This window comes from Jaculus jaculus, chromosome 3, assembly GCF_020740685.1.
Source record: "Jaculus jaculus isolate mJacJac1 chromosome 3, mJacJac1.mat.Y.cur, whole genome shotgun sequence".
Taxonomy (NCBI): Eukaryota; Metazoa; Chordata; class Mammalia; order Rodentia; family Dipodidae; genus Jaculus; species Jaculus jaculus.
This window is the reverse complement of record NC_059104.1, coordinates 60,890,481-60,904,791: the sequence shown is the minus strand read 5'-3', so window position 1 is coordinate 60,904,791 and position 14,311 is coordinate 60,890,481. Positions and strand designations below refer to the sequence as shown.

General features: G+C 37.0%; 1 protein-coding gene across 2 annotated transcripts in view; it reads left to right on the top strand.

Moving 5' to 3' along the window:
- Vwa8 (von Willebrand factor A domain containing 8) overlaps window positions 1-14,311 on the top strand; it is a 463,242-nt gene that overhangs the window by 174,639 nt on the left and 274,292 nt on the right. For both annotated transcript variants that reach the window (XM_004650767.3, XR_006636125.1), the window contains exons 13-16: window positions 1,696-1,856; window positions 4,416-4,529; window positions 11,313-11,481; window positions 13,373-13,450. In XM_004650767.3, the coding sequence (XP_004650824.2) occupies window positions 1,696-1,856; window positions 4,416-4,529; window positions 11,313-11,481; window positions 13,373-13,450 (522 nt within the window). The remainder of the gene's footprint in view (window positions 1-1,695; window positions 1,857-4,415; window positions 4,530-11,312; window positions 11,482-13,372; window positions 13,451-14,311) is intronic.

Here is a 14,311-nt window from a genome sequence, read left to right as displayed (position 1 = left end):
GTCATATGGTAGATCAATTTTTAGCTGTCTTAGGAACCTCCACACTGATTTCCACAATGGCTGGACCAGATTACATTCCCACCAACAGTGTAAAAGGGTTCCTCTTTTTCCACATCTCTGCCAGCATTTATGATCATTTGTTTTCATGATGCTAGCCAATCTGACAGGTGTGAGATGGAATCTCAATGTACTTTTAATCTGCATTTCCCTGATCACTAGAGATGTAGAACATTTTTTTAGATGCTTATATGCCATCTGTGTTTCTTCTGTTGAGAACTCTGTATTTAGCTCCATAGCCCAATTTTTAATTGTCTTGTTTGATTTCTTATTATTTAACTTTTTGAATTCTTTGTATATCCTAGATATTAATCCTCTATCAGATATATAGCTGGCAAAGAGTTTTTGACATTCTGTAGGTTGCCTCTTTGCTTTATTCACAGTGTCCTTTGCAGTACAAAATCTTTGTAATTTCATGAGCTCTCAGTCCACCCACCTTTTTTGAGACAGCTTGAACTCACCAAGTAGGCTAGACTGGTTGGCCAGCAAGCCCCAAGAGATCCACCTATCTCTGCCTCCACAGCCCTAGAATTATAAGCACATGCTACCCTGTTTTACTTTCTCTGCTACAGAGGTTTAGCATTTATTTTTTGATGTAAATACTCTAAAATATATCTGAATCTAATTAAAGACATCATTATCTTCAACATTAACACATATAACATATGTGTTATATGTGTAACACATATAACACATGTTTATATTCTTTTTATAGTGTTATATCTTTTAATTTTTTTATTTTTATTTATTTGAGAAAGAGAAAGAGAGAGAGAGAGAGAGGTAGATAGATATATAATGGGCACACAAGGGCCTCTAGCCACTGCAAATGAACTCCAGATATATGCGTCACATTGTGCATCTGGCTTGTGTGGGTCCTGGGGAATCGAGCTGAGGTCCTTTGACTTTACAGGCAAGTACCTTAACCACTAAGCCTTCTCTCCAGCCCATCTTCTGTTCATATTCTGTGCCACCAGATTGTTAGACTAGTTCCATATACCACAACTATTAATAGTTTGCTAAGTCTGTTTTAAGTCTGTTTTAGTGTTAGTACATTGTGTGCAAGCTCTTGATTTGTAAGTGCTGTGCTATTGTTTCCCAGTTCCTGTGCCTCATCTGATGACTGTCCGCCTCTATTTCCTCATTACTGAGCCTCTGTGAGCCTAAGGAGCCTTGGCGATGGCCCTCTGAGGGCTTTTCAGGATAAATGTGTGCTCTTGATAAGCATCTCTGAGTACTGAGATTGAATGCCTTCTCATTTTAAAATGCAACCAACACATATGCTCCCGCCAGGAGTAGAGCTGATTGCGTTTGATTTCATTAAAGTCAGGTGGAAATTATTGAGATTATGTAAATGAACATGTTAAAAGAGGAGGAAAATGCAGAATAGAAGGAGAAAGGGAAGGAGGAGAGTCCCTGGGTCTCACTATACTACATGGATGTGTAATAGGAATAGAATGTTAAATTTTCTGAAGGTCTTCCTCACTGGTGGATTTGAGATGACTTACTAGTAATTATAGGAAATATTGAGTTCAAAGAGAAATACATGTGCAGAGACAAGTGACAGTGAAGCTATAGAAACATGAAATGTGTGTTAAAGTCAACTCTTTGTTTTCCTTGCTGGGCCCTTGGTTGTGTTAGGATATGACAGCACGTGATCTGCTGCAGCAGAGATACACTCTTCCAAGTGGAGACACTGCCTGGCGTTCCTCACCCCTTGTAACTGCTGCTCTGGAAGGCAAGCTGGTCCTCTTGGACGGCATCCATCGGGTCAACGCTGGCACACTTGCTGTACTACAGAGGTTTGTAGAAGTCACACAGGTCACACGTGCATACTCACACACCATGTCATGGAAAATTCTTGGTCTTCTTTTAAAAACTGCATTATGTAGATTGTGAAAAATTTATAAAAGTTTATATCCTGCTAGAATGATAATTATTGATTGTTATAAAGCCATTAAAATAAAGTTCCATATCTCTCTGCCATAGCAGAACTGGCTATGTAACAGCTGATATAAAGACAACTTTCCACTTGTAATTTGGAAGGGTGTTATACCTGCAGATTTATGCCCATACCAAATTGTGCAGCTCAGATGTCCACATTTTTGTCTCTCTTAGATGCACTGTCTGAAAATTCCTTGTAGAGCTATAGTACTGGTTGATCTGGTTGGAATCCTTTTTGAAAGAGTAATTGTATATGTAATAGCTATTTGATTTGATTGTTCACTTTTTTGGTGTAGACTTGAACATTTTTGTAACTATTGGTTTATTATTTTAGGTGGTAAATAAATATTACACATTTCTAAAACTTCTCTAGAAATCAGTGTTCAGGGAAGACTCTGTATGTATGACTTTTGTGGAAAATATTCCCAGCCACTGACATTTTAGGAGATTGCTCATATTTTTATCTCTTTTTTGTTTTATGGCTTTTATTTTTTTAACTTATTGGAAAGCATCAAGTGAGTGGAATAAGCCATTTCTTCAACTAGCTATTCAAAGTTCTCATCCTTGGGCTGGAGAGACGGCTTAGCGGTTAAGCGCTTGCCTGTGAAGCCTAATGACCCCAGTTCGAGGCTCAGTTCCCCAGGTCCCACGTTAGCCAGATGCACAAGGGGGCGCATGCATCTGGAGTTCGTTTGCAGAGGCTGGAAGCCCTGGCGTACCCATTCTCTCTCTCTCCCTCTGTCTTTCTCTCTGTGTCTGTTGCTCTCAAATAAATAAATTTTTAAAAAAAAGTTCTCATCCTTGACACACTGCAGATACTGGGTATAAAGATTCAGAGACTTTGTATTTTTGTTTGATTTGACCAGGTTTAAAATAATAATCTTAAATATTTATTGATTTATCATAAACATATCATAGGTGTAGAATATTTTTTCTGACAAACAGACTAATGTAGACACAAAATACATTAGCACATATTTGCCCTTATTGCCTGTGTCTCAGATGTTTGGCCAAGTATAAACAGTACAGTATAAACAGCAGCAATGTGCTGGGTGTCATGTTAAACCTGTAATTTTCAAGTTCCAAACCTTGGTGTCACCTTTCAAGATGAGGATTTAAAAAAAAACAATACTTGACCTTCATTTCCACAAATTCTGATGTAATTGATCCAGGCTGAGGTTTAAAAAATGCCTTTTTAAACTGGCAAATTCAAACACTTTCCACTGTCTAGTCAAGATGGAAGTGAACTATAATAAGTGTGTATTTCACACTTACTTTAATTTTTATAGCAACTCTATGAGGTTGGTATTATTGCATTAATTGTGTAGTAGATAAAAGTTTAGAGAGATGGAATGGTACTCTTCACCCCAGTTAACTAGGGAAGTAGGATTTAGATCTGGAATTGAATTTAAGTCTGGCTGACCCCCTGCTTGTACCCATAACCTCGGCAGTGGTCTCCCCTCTTCCCTCGGGTGGTATAACAGGCAGGCTGGCGGGCAAGCTCCCACTTGTGCATCTGTAGCTTTAGTGGCTGCTGCTCTTCTACCTCTGAGCACCTAGCAGGCAGTGCTGCTGGGGTCCAAGAGCCCCATCACCATTAAAGTTGCTATATGGAATGGCAGTGGAGTTGTGTGGATTGAGTTAGGTGTCCCTCAATAAACTGATGTTTTGAATGCTTTATATCTAGCTGAGGGCAATTTGGAAATTGAATTTTTGATGAATGAGGTGTATTGTTGGGAGTGGGTTTATGGCATATTATAGTTAGGTAGCTTCCCCTTGCCAGTGTTTGGAATCCTCACCTGCCACTGTTGTCTACCTGATACTGACCAGAAGGTGATGTTCAGCCTATGTGCATGCCATGTTTTCCCCTGCCATCATGGAGCTTCCCCTTGAGTCTTTAAGCCAAAATAAACCCTTTTATTTTTTTTCCCACAAGCTGCTGTTGGTCAGCTGCATTGTACTAGAAACATGAAGCTAACTACAAGAAGTTATTTTATTGTGATGGGTTTTGATATGTTAAATCCTGTAATTCCAAAGTTAGGGATATGTTGATTATACTTTCCCTTAAAAAGTTACATTAGACTCAGATATCTTTGTGCCAGCTCCTTGCTCATTAATAGGTACCCACTGGTATTCTGAGACACTCATTCAGCTGTTTCTTGTCCCCTGCACTTCTTACCCTTTCCACGACCCTCCTCCTTTCTTGTTGACACCTACTGTTCATGATGGCTACTTTCCAGCACAGAGCCCAGCACTGCTGCCAAGTTTACTCACCAACTTAAACTTTTAAAAGGCACATTTCACAAAATTATTAGGCTCAACTGTGGGCAATAATTGGTATGATTAATTAAATGTATACTGAGTGATCCTACCTCTTATAATCTCTGTTGTTTCCCAACATTCTCCTTTCCTATTAGATTAATCCATGACCGGGAGCTCAGCCTCTATGATGGATCTAGGCTGCTGAGAGAAGACAGATACATGCGTTTAAAAGAGGAGCTACAAATGTCTGATGAGCAGCTACAGCAGAGGTGATTTTGAGTACATTATTCTTTTGTTAATAAATATTTTATTTATTTATTTAATGTGAGTGGGTGGGGGGAAGGAGAGAATGGGCACAGCAGGGTCTCCAGCCTTTCCAACGAACTCCAGATGCATGTGCCACTTGTGCATCTGGCTTATATGAGTCCTGGGGAATTGACCCTGGGTCCTTTGATTTGCAGGCAAGTGCCTTAACTGCTAAGCCATCCTTCCAGTCCTGAGTACATTATTCTTTTATTTATTTATTATTATTATTATTGGTTTTTCAAGGCAGGGTCTTGCTCTAGACCAGGCTGATCTGGAATTAACTATGTAGTCCGAGGGTGGCCTCAAACTCACAGCGATCCTCCTACCTCTGACTGCTGAGTGCTGGGATTAAAGACGTGTGCCACCACACCCGGCAACATTATTTTTATTGTTAACTTATTGCTAAGTTGAAAGTAGTACTGCTTGTATTTTTAAGCAAATGTAACTTTGAATGGCTTAATTCATGATTCTGAGCATAATAATAGTCTGAAAATTTCTAAAACCTAAAGTTGTATCCAAGCTCTCAACTTGGGTTTCAAATAAATGTCAAAACCTTGGTTTTAAGAAAGTAAGCCCTCATCTGTTGCACTGTCAATTCCACTTTGGTATTATAGTATTGTATCCCTCCAAAAAATAAAAGCTGGACCCACTATTAGTTGGGCCAATCTTTCTACGAAATCATCAATATTAATAAGGGTATCTTCTGAGGCAGCATTATCCATTGTTTCTTACACCTCCTCCTAGAGGTAGAGCAATCAAATGTGATGTGTGAGATTTGATTGGATTCTAGAACAAGAAACAAATTGAAAATAGTTACAAAAGACAATTGGAAAAAGTTAACTATAGACTCTGTATATCTTATACAATATTAAATTAATATTTATTTTCTTAAGTATCATGATGGTGTTATGATTATAAAGTATTCCCATTCTTACGAGGAGCTTTTTGAGGTATCTAAGGGATAAATTAAACTTCCAAAAGTTTCAAGAAAGAAAGCACACCAGAAAAAGAATAATCAAGTGAGAGCAAGGATATAAATTGGTAAAATCTTAACAGTTGAAAAAAAATCAAGATGAGTGTTTGTATATATTCTTTTAAAGTTTCTATATCTTTGAAATTTTTCAAAATAAAAACATTTGAAGAAAAATAGGAAGAATAAGTAAATTAGGAATATTAATACTTCTCCTTACATCATTACAATTCAGTGGATTTTAACATAGACTGGTACATTATGGAATGCCTCCTCACTTAATCTGACCTCATTTAATTGAAGCGTAGCCTTTCCCCCAAAGAGCTTGATGCCATATTTAAAATAAGAAAATCCTATAAATGATAATGTATTGGATTAAGTGTACATTTTCAGCAAATTTTTTGCTTTAAAAATTTCTTGCATATGTGCCATGAATGGAAAATATTCAGTTTGTTGGAAGAGAAATGTTAAATTCCCTCTAAGTTAAGAATTTTACAGGATTACAAAACTGCTAATTCTAAGGCTTACATTATCAAATTGTTCTAGCCCAGAAAAGTGTTTGGTTAAGTATTTAGAGAGGCAAGTTAGAGTTCCCTTTTACTTCATACTTTCAATTCATAACACTCAGCTTTTGTACATTAATTGCATGTGAATCACTGCTCAGGGAGGAGTTACTGTTTTCAAACAGATGAATACAAGCAGTTGGGCAATAGCTTACAAGCCTGCCTGGCCATTTTCCTTAGGACATTAGGAACATTGTACTTGTGCAAAATATCCAGGAAATGACAACCCTTTTCTGTGAAAAAGACCTATGTTCTCCCTAATAGTCACAAGCAGTTTTGCAAATAAAAGCACTCTCTGGAACAGATTGGCTTTGAGCTTCATGCTTAAGGTTTGGCACACAGTCATGACTCCATCCTTCTCAAATTTTCCCACCTTGATCACCAGCAGTTTGTGTCTTTCTTACAAATGTACACCAGTTCATCTCTACCTCCAAAAATCATCTGAAAAAGTGAGATAACTTTCTTTAAATTATATGCTATTTACTAAGTTTAAACATGCATGAAACTTGAGCCAGATGGAATTTTTTCAAGCATTTTATGAATCCAGTAATCCTCTGTCATAAATTCTTTGAGTAGCTCTCACTTTCTGCTTCTTACTCCAAGAAGCTACCACTTTCAACTCATAAGTAGTTCCTTCAGGCATTATATGCATTTTGGGTTAATTTTTGAGTTAGTAAGTTTCCTTATATGAATCTATTAGTTAAGGAATTCTTTAACCCCTTTCAGTGACACTTCTGTAGCATATTAGTTCTGATAGCATGTTAATAGCATTGGCTATGGACAGAGTCTTTCAACATCGGGTGTGAAACAATTATTTTTGATTCATTTGTCAGCCTTCATTGTTTACTTACTAATTCTACTCCAAGATCATACACCTATATCATTTCTGGAGTATTCTACAGGGTTTTCATTCTTTGCCTAACACCCGTTTAAAATTTTAGAAACTTCTTTTGTTGCAGGACACCAGGAATGCATGAACATGGTGGTTAGAAATAGTGCAGTGGCTACACAATCAGTACCAACCATGTATGTATTTCTTGCAGAAAACAAGGAGCAAAATAGAGCTGCTTCCTCTTTCCCTCCCTTCCTTCCTTCCTTCCTTCCTTCCTTCCTTCCTTCCTTCCTTCCTTCCTTCCTTCCTTCCTTCCTTCCTTCCTTCCTTCCTTCCTTCCTTTCTTTCTTTCTTTCTTTCTTTCTTTCTTTTTGGTTGTTTATTTTTTTGAGGTAGGGTCTCGCTCTAGCCCAGGCTGACTTGGAATTCACTATGTAGTCTCAGGGTGGCCTCAAACTCCTGGTGATCCTCCTGCCTCTGCCTTCCCAGTGCTGGGATTAAAGGCGTGTACCACCATACCCGGTTTAGAGCTGCTTCCTTTAACGAAAGAATTTATTGGGGAAAATGAGGGAGCACAAACACTATAGGTTACTAAGTATGTCCCTTCCTGCTGGTGGCTAAATCAGAGAAGCCATAAAGATTAATGGCCTATTCTTGGTTATATGTATCTTTCTTAAAATTTTCATTGAATGTTTTATTTTTATTGTGTACTATTGAATAATGAAAACAGCTTACATTTTCTCAATTCTTATAGATTAGTGATGAACCATAGTTGGACATTTGAGAAGAATTCTTAATAGATTATATTTTCTGGGACCTTTTGCTTTGACTCTTACCAAGTTTTAAGACAATTATAATTCAAACATTACCTTAAACCTTCCCAGAAATTTCAGCATCTTTTTTAACAAATTAGCCCATGTTGATTTCTTTAAAAAAAATCACAATTGATCCAGGATTGTACAGTCAAGTATCTGGGTTTATTTCTAAAAGCAAGAAATCTTAAGGAAATTCTGATTTTGAAAATAATCCTGAATATTTCTATCCTCAAAAAAATAGTTTTTAACCCTGTGTTTGTGTTAACACTATTTTAAAAATTTTTCTAAACTTCTAATCCTGGAAATCATACCTGTTTATCTGAAAGGAAGGACAGCTTTAATTGCCTTTGTTATTTTGTTGCCATTATTAAATTCTGATGGTGTCAGGGGGAGTCGCAATCAAAATAGTTTCTGTAAGACCCTCTCCCTGGAAGGCTGATCAGTCAGGGGAACCAGAGGTTCAACAGCCTGGGAGATTTAAGGAGAGCTCCCCTGCTCCTAGAAACTATAGGGATAACTATAGATAAGCTCTTCATGGCACAGACAGCTGGAGTTAGCAGGATAGGAGGCTACATATTACTTAGCTAAGTTTGAATTATATCAGTCACCCTAAGGACAACTGACCAGCTCTCTTAGGAATGTCCCTGATTATTTAAGTTCAACTAACTCCCCCTTTACATTGCCTTAGAAACTTGTAGCTTACCAATATTGTAAAAAACCCAAGGTGATGTAAAACTGCCTGCCAAAAAAAAAAAAAAAAAAAAAAAAAAAAAACACCTATGAAAGACACAGGCTTATCTTAATTGGGCGCCAAAAACTTTGAGAGCATGGAACTCACTTTGTCTCACTAGTGTAAAAAAATGGTCTACCTCTCCCAGTGATGCTTAGAGTTCTTACTGACTTAAACACAGATTTTTCTGAAACAATAAAACTAACAATAGCTGGACTTTAAATGTTCATAGTACTTGTTTCCTAATGTGTAATTGTGTACTTCTTCAGCCTCAGTATCATTCATCCTAATGTTTCTATTCTCTAACTTTCCAACTTAGGGAACTTAGTGTCAGGAAATGACTTTCCATATGACCTATTTGTATACAAGGAAGCCTTCAGGGAGAACATAGAAAACAAAAGGGTCCTTTTCATCCTGTTATTCAGTAGAAAGGTGACTGTTTTTATCGTCAGCAAGGATCTATCTGCCCAACACATCCCATCAGCTGTATTTGAAACTGTCCTCTTTAAATTGTCCAGATCATTCAGGTTCCTTGTGAGATCTAATACTAAGAAGCAAGCTGTAGACATGTATGTCCCAGGCCATAACTGGCACTGTATGTAAATTCACACTGTCCATTTTCTCTCATTCCTGTTGCTCTTCCAGTGCCAGCTTTACAGCTCAGCTGTGCCACCTGCTTCCTGCTCTCTTGGTTTAAGCTATACATTGGACTTCCCCTTTTAACTTGCCTGTTGCATTCTGACTTTGTTTATTCCTTGATTTGCTGTTCTTCATGGACTTAAGTGAGAAATTACATTTGCATCTTGAGTTTTCTGTAGCCAGACCAGGCTCTGTGCCTCTCACCTTCTTTTTCCTTATCAGGAATCAGCATGTTCAGTGAGGAACCCAGCATCTATTTCTGGGCCTTGAGGCAGTTATCTGGTCTGTAGCAAATCACATAGCTAAAGTAGAAAGTGTCTAAACCCACCTCTTTAGCTTTCCAATGTTAGGACTCTGTGTCCAGTGTCTGCTAATGCTAGTGTCTAACCCACCATCAACCCCAAGGCACTATCCATGTTGCTGCACTTCGGTTTTCCCAGAATAACCTTTTGGGACAGACCATTTCCAAGGCTCTGCTAAAATATAAAAAGCCATTTTTTAAAAACTAGAGAAGTGAAATATTTTAGTTTTTAGGAATTATTTCAGATCTTTCATATTACCATTTCTAAAATTGCTTCTTCCCCCAACCTTAGAAATTACAATGTGGCTTCTAAAATGAAATATCATGCAGTCAGGCACTGAGTACCTGCCCTCTCTCTTGATGCAGCTTTCTCTTATCTAGGCTCTTCAGAGTTGTCGTAATTTCACACATGTCCATCTCCTCATGATCTAGCTACTTAATCATGGAACTAATGTGTTCTAGGGTAATTGTTTATGGTGAAATGCCAGTTATATACCTTTATATTTGTTTTCCTGAATACTTTGGCAAGTATCTGATTTTTTTATCCCTTTTTTCTTTCAGCAACAATTACATTACCTTCTAAAGACATATTTATGCTGGGTTACTAAGTAGAATTAATAAAAACTGACAATATCATGCATGCTATTATATCATAATGGGACATTTTTACTCTTTTACACCCTCCCACCTCTCCGGTTACTATGTCACCTATGGGAAGTGTTTCTTTACCCCTAAGTGTCCATGATACTCTTGTGCTTTCTCGGATTTCTGAGCAGAGATTTGCTTACAGAAACTGTTTTATAAACTCTAATATTTTTATACCAATGACAAAAGAGAAAATTATGTAAGCTTGTAAAGGTTTAATTATCTTCACCCTTTAAAGATATAAGTATTCTTTTGCAGTTCTAATAAATTTAGTACAACTTCATATGTTGCCTAAATTTTTGTCCTTTAAAAAAGTCTTCCCATTCCTGAATGATTTTATTTTATTTATTTATTTATTTATTTTTGGTATATTACTGATCTAGAATGGGGTCCTTGAAAACAGGAGATTTTCAAAGTTTTTTAAATAAAAAATAAAGAGGATCTATGTAATGAATATGAACTGGATGTGATTTTATTTCAAGTGACAATGTGGAATAATTATTAAAAGTTTAGCAATATATCAAAAGCAGTGCTTTATGGGATGGTTGGAGCTTCTTAAATACATACTACGTATACTACCATAGTAATTACTTCATTCTCATTTTCCTAGGATCTTGGGATATCCTGACTTTTTAAAGCCCATTCTTTGCATCACAACTTTAACATCATTTTAAAAATTTTCTTCCTTCTTTCCTTCCTTCCTTCCTTCCTTCCTTCCTTCCTTCCTTCCTTCCTTCCTTCCTTCTTTCTTTCTTTCTTTCTTTCTTTCTTTCTTTCTTTCTTTCTTTCTTTCTTTCTTCTTTATGTGAGAGAGAGAAGAGACAGAGAAAAAGAGAGAATGGGTGTTCCAAGGTCTCCAGCCTGCAAATGAACTTGAGATGTGTGCACCCTGTTGTGCATCTGGGTAACATTGGTCCTGAGGAATCAAACTGGGATCCTTAGGCTTCATAGGGAAACACCTTTTAACCACTAAGCCATTTCCCCAGCCCACATTATTTTGTTTTTGAAATAGGGGCCTACTCTAACTCAGGCTGATCTGGAATTCATTATGTAGTCTCAAGGTGGCCTCAAGCTCACAATGATCCTCCTACCTCTGCCTCCTGAGTGCTGTGATTAAAGGTGTGCACCACTATGTCCGGCTATGACATTGTTAATGGAATGACAGGCTTATCTTTGCCCAGGCTTCAACTCTTATGATCTCATTTTAATGTTAAAAATATGTTTTCTTTCTTTGTTTATTTTCCCTATTAGATCCATTTTTCCAGTTCACCCCTCCTTCAGAATCATTGCCTTGGCAGAACCCCCTGTTATTGGAAGTTCAGCACAGCAATGGCTGGGACCAGAATTCTTGACCATGTTTTTTTTTCATCACATGAAACCACTTGCTAAAAATGAAGAAATCAAAGTGATTAAAGAAATGGTAAGAGTGAGGTAGTCTCTAGCCTAGTATTGTCCCTCAGGACTGTAATAAGTCTTATACTCACCTGGCTAGTCTTCTGGTACCTACTTTTGTGTAGCATCCATGGTTACAATTTTTGATGTAACTAAGCCTTGTGTTTACCTGTCTTGGAGTTCTAAATTTATACTATTCAATGAACATCTCTATTCCCATCAAAGAAATTTAAAAACCAGCCTATTAGTACATTTCAGGTGTTCATTAGCCAGTTGGGGCCTTTTTGGCTATTGGATTAGGCCACACCGAAAAAGAAAAATTCTGTAATCATAGAAAGTTCTATTGTACAGTGTTATTCTTGATCACTAGTAATAACTGTTTCACATAAGTCAACCCATTTCCCTTGAAATATTAGAATTATTTGATAGATTTTAGGTCACTAACCATGATTTTGAAGGCATAAGCTTTAATGTTGATCCTTTTGTTCTGATTCAGTCATAATTTCTTCATCTGAAAGTGAAAATACTGCTTTCTACATTGCATAAGTTATTTCAAAAGCAAGCAATATGTATGTGTAGAATAGAATTCAGAATTTTTAAAAATTTCATTTAATGACTAAGAAAACATGAACAATATTCTTTCAAAATAGTTACTTTATACTAGTCATTGTTTTAACATCTCCTTTTGAGTATTTTTAATTAAAATTTAGAATGTATTATTTCTTAAGGTTAATGATTTACAATTTAATTTAAATTATACATTTAATTACATTAGGGTTGTTGTAGTTAAATGTGTGTTATTTGGGCAACTTCTCTTCAGAGCTTATTGAGTTCTTGATCCTCAAGTATGTCTTTTCTTTTGAGTTAGGTCCTCATTCTGTAGCCCAGGCTAGCCTAGAACTCATGATGTAACCCAGGATAGCCTGGTACTCCTGTCTCAGCCTCCTGAATACTGGAATTATAGGCATGAGCCACCATGCCCAGCAAGTTTGAAAAGTCCTTGAGAAAAACTTGGTGTGGTAGGACACAGCTTTAATACCTGCAGTTGTAAAGTTGAGGTAGGAGGATTACAGAGTTTGAGAACAGGATTGTTTTCAGAATTTTTTCTAGATCAGCCTGGGTAGGAAAACAAAAAAAAAGAAAAGAAAACATTCTATAGGGCTGGAGAGATGGCTTAGTAGTTAAGTGCTTGCCTGTGAAGCCTAATGATCCTGGTTCAAGGCTTGATTACCCAGTACCCACATAAGCCAGATGCACAAGGTGGTGCATGCATTGGGAGTTCATTTGCAGTGGCTGGAGGCCCTGATGTACCCATTCTCCCTCTCTCTCTTTCTGCCTTTTTCTCTCTGTCACTCTCATACAAATAAAAATAAACAAAACAAAAACAGTCTACATACAAGAGTACCTTAGGATACTTAGTGATCTTATGTTTACAGATATAATGTGTATGTATATAAGTTATATAAATAAAATTATAAATGTATATATGTTTGTATTAGTAGTTTACTAAATAAAAGAATACTTATCAATAACAAAATGCCTAAACTGGATCTTAAAGCATCATGCTAAAGCCATCAAAACAAGGAATAGGTCAGTTTTTATGACTATACTAAATATGTGTTATGAATTGAGTTAGAGCCTCCCTTCAGTTTTTTTTTTTTTTTTTTTTTTTCTGTTTAAATTACTGTGGAGAAGAGGGGCTTGGGTTTATTTTCCTGGATCTTTAAGAGAAGTAAGGGCTTAGGTATATCTTGTGAAATTGAATAGGCAACTATATTCATGATTTAAAAGTACACCCAATAATCAGGGGCTTTCTAAAAATATAACTCAATATTGGCTATGTATTCACCATCTCTAAGTTACTGATCAGATATTCCAATTTATTCTTCCTGTTTTCCCTCAATTTTGTCATAAAATAGGTTCCAAATATACCTCAGGAAGCTTTGGAGAAATTGTTATCATTTACACACAAACTCAGAAGTACCCAGGATCCAACAGTAAGTATGGGTTTTTCCCACAGATTTTCTATTGTTGACATGCTTCTGTAAAAGCTGATTTAAAGATGACATTTAAGATTTGACATTTTAAGATAGCATTTCTTCCAGTTTTTCATGGATCGTGTCATAGAGAACAACTATTGGCTTCAGAGGAACACCTGGAGATTCTGCTCTGCTCCTTTCATCTTATTTGCTGAGCTGCATTCTCTATGCTTACAGCTTTAAGTCCCATCTCTGAGTTAATGTCTGTGACTTTGTCTTGAGGGTCTAACTTTTGCTTGCTGATGGATTATCTATATTTTCATGTCAGAGTGGCATATTAGAAAGATAAAGAGCAGTCACTGCCTCTGTGAAGGTTGTTCTTATATGTAAAATAGAATCAGTGCCATCTACCTCAGAAGAAGGTTGCAGTGATTCAACACAGAAATACATTTGAAGGGGCTGGAGAGGTGGCTCATTGGATGAAATGCTTCCCACAAACACATGAGTACTTGAGCTGGTAACACTAGAAACCATGCATAGCTGCATATGGTAGCATAAATGTCTTGAATCTCAGGATGCCTACAGTGAGACGGGAGGAGGACAGGAACATCCCCTGGAAGCTTCAGGACCAGCTAGCATGGCCAACGCTGCAGTGAACACTGAGCAGCTCTGCCTCAAACAAGGTGGACAGCAGGGGCACACCCAAGGCTGCCCTCTGACCTCCACATGCACCATGCATGCATGTGTGCATGCTCTTAGACACACAAACATACATGCCCACTGTATGTTAAAAATCACAGCCTTTGTATTTGCTTAATAAATGTCAACTTTTTTCACTTTTCAACTGGGTATTTTGAGAACATAATTTCAAAATCTATA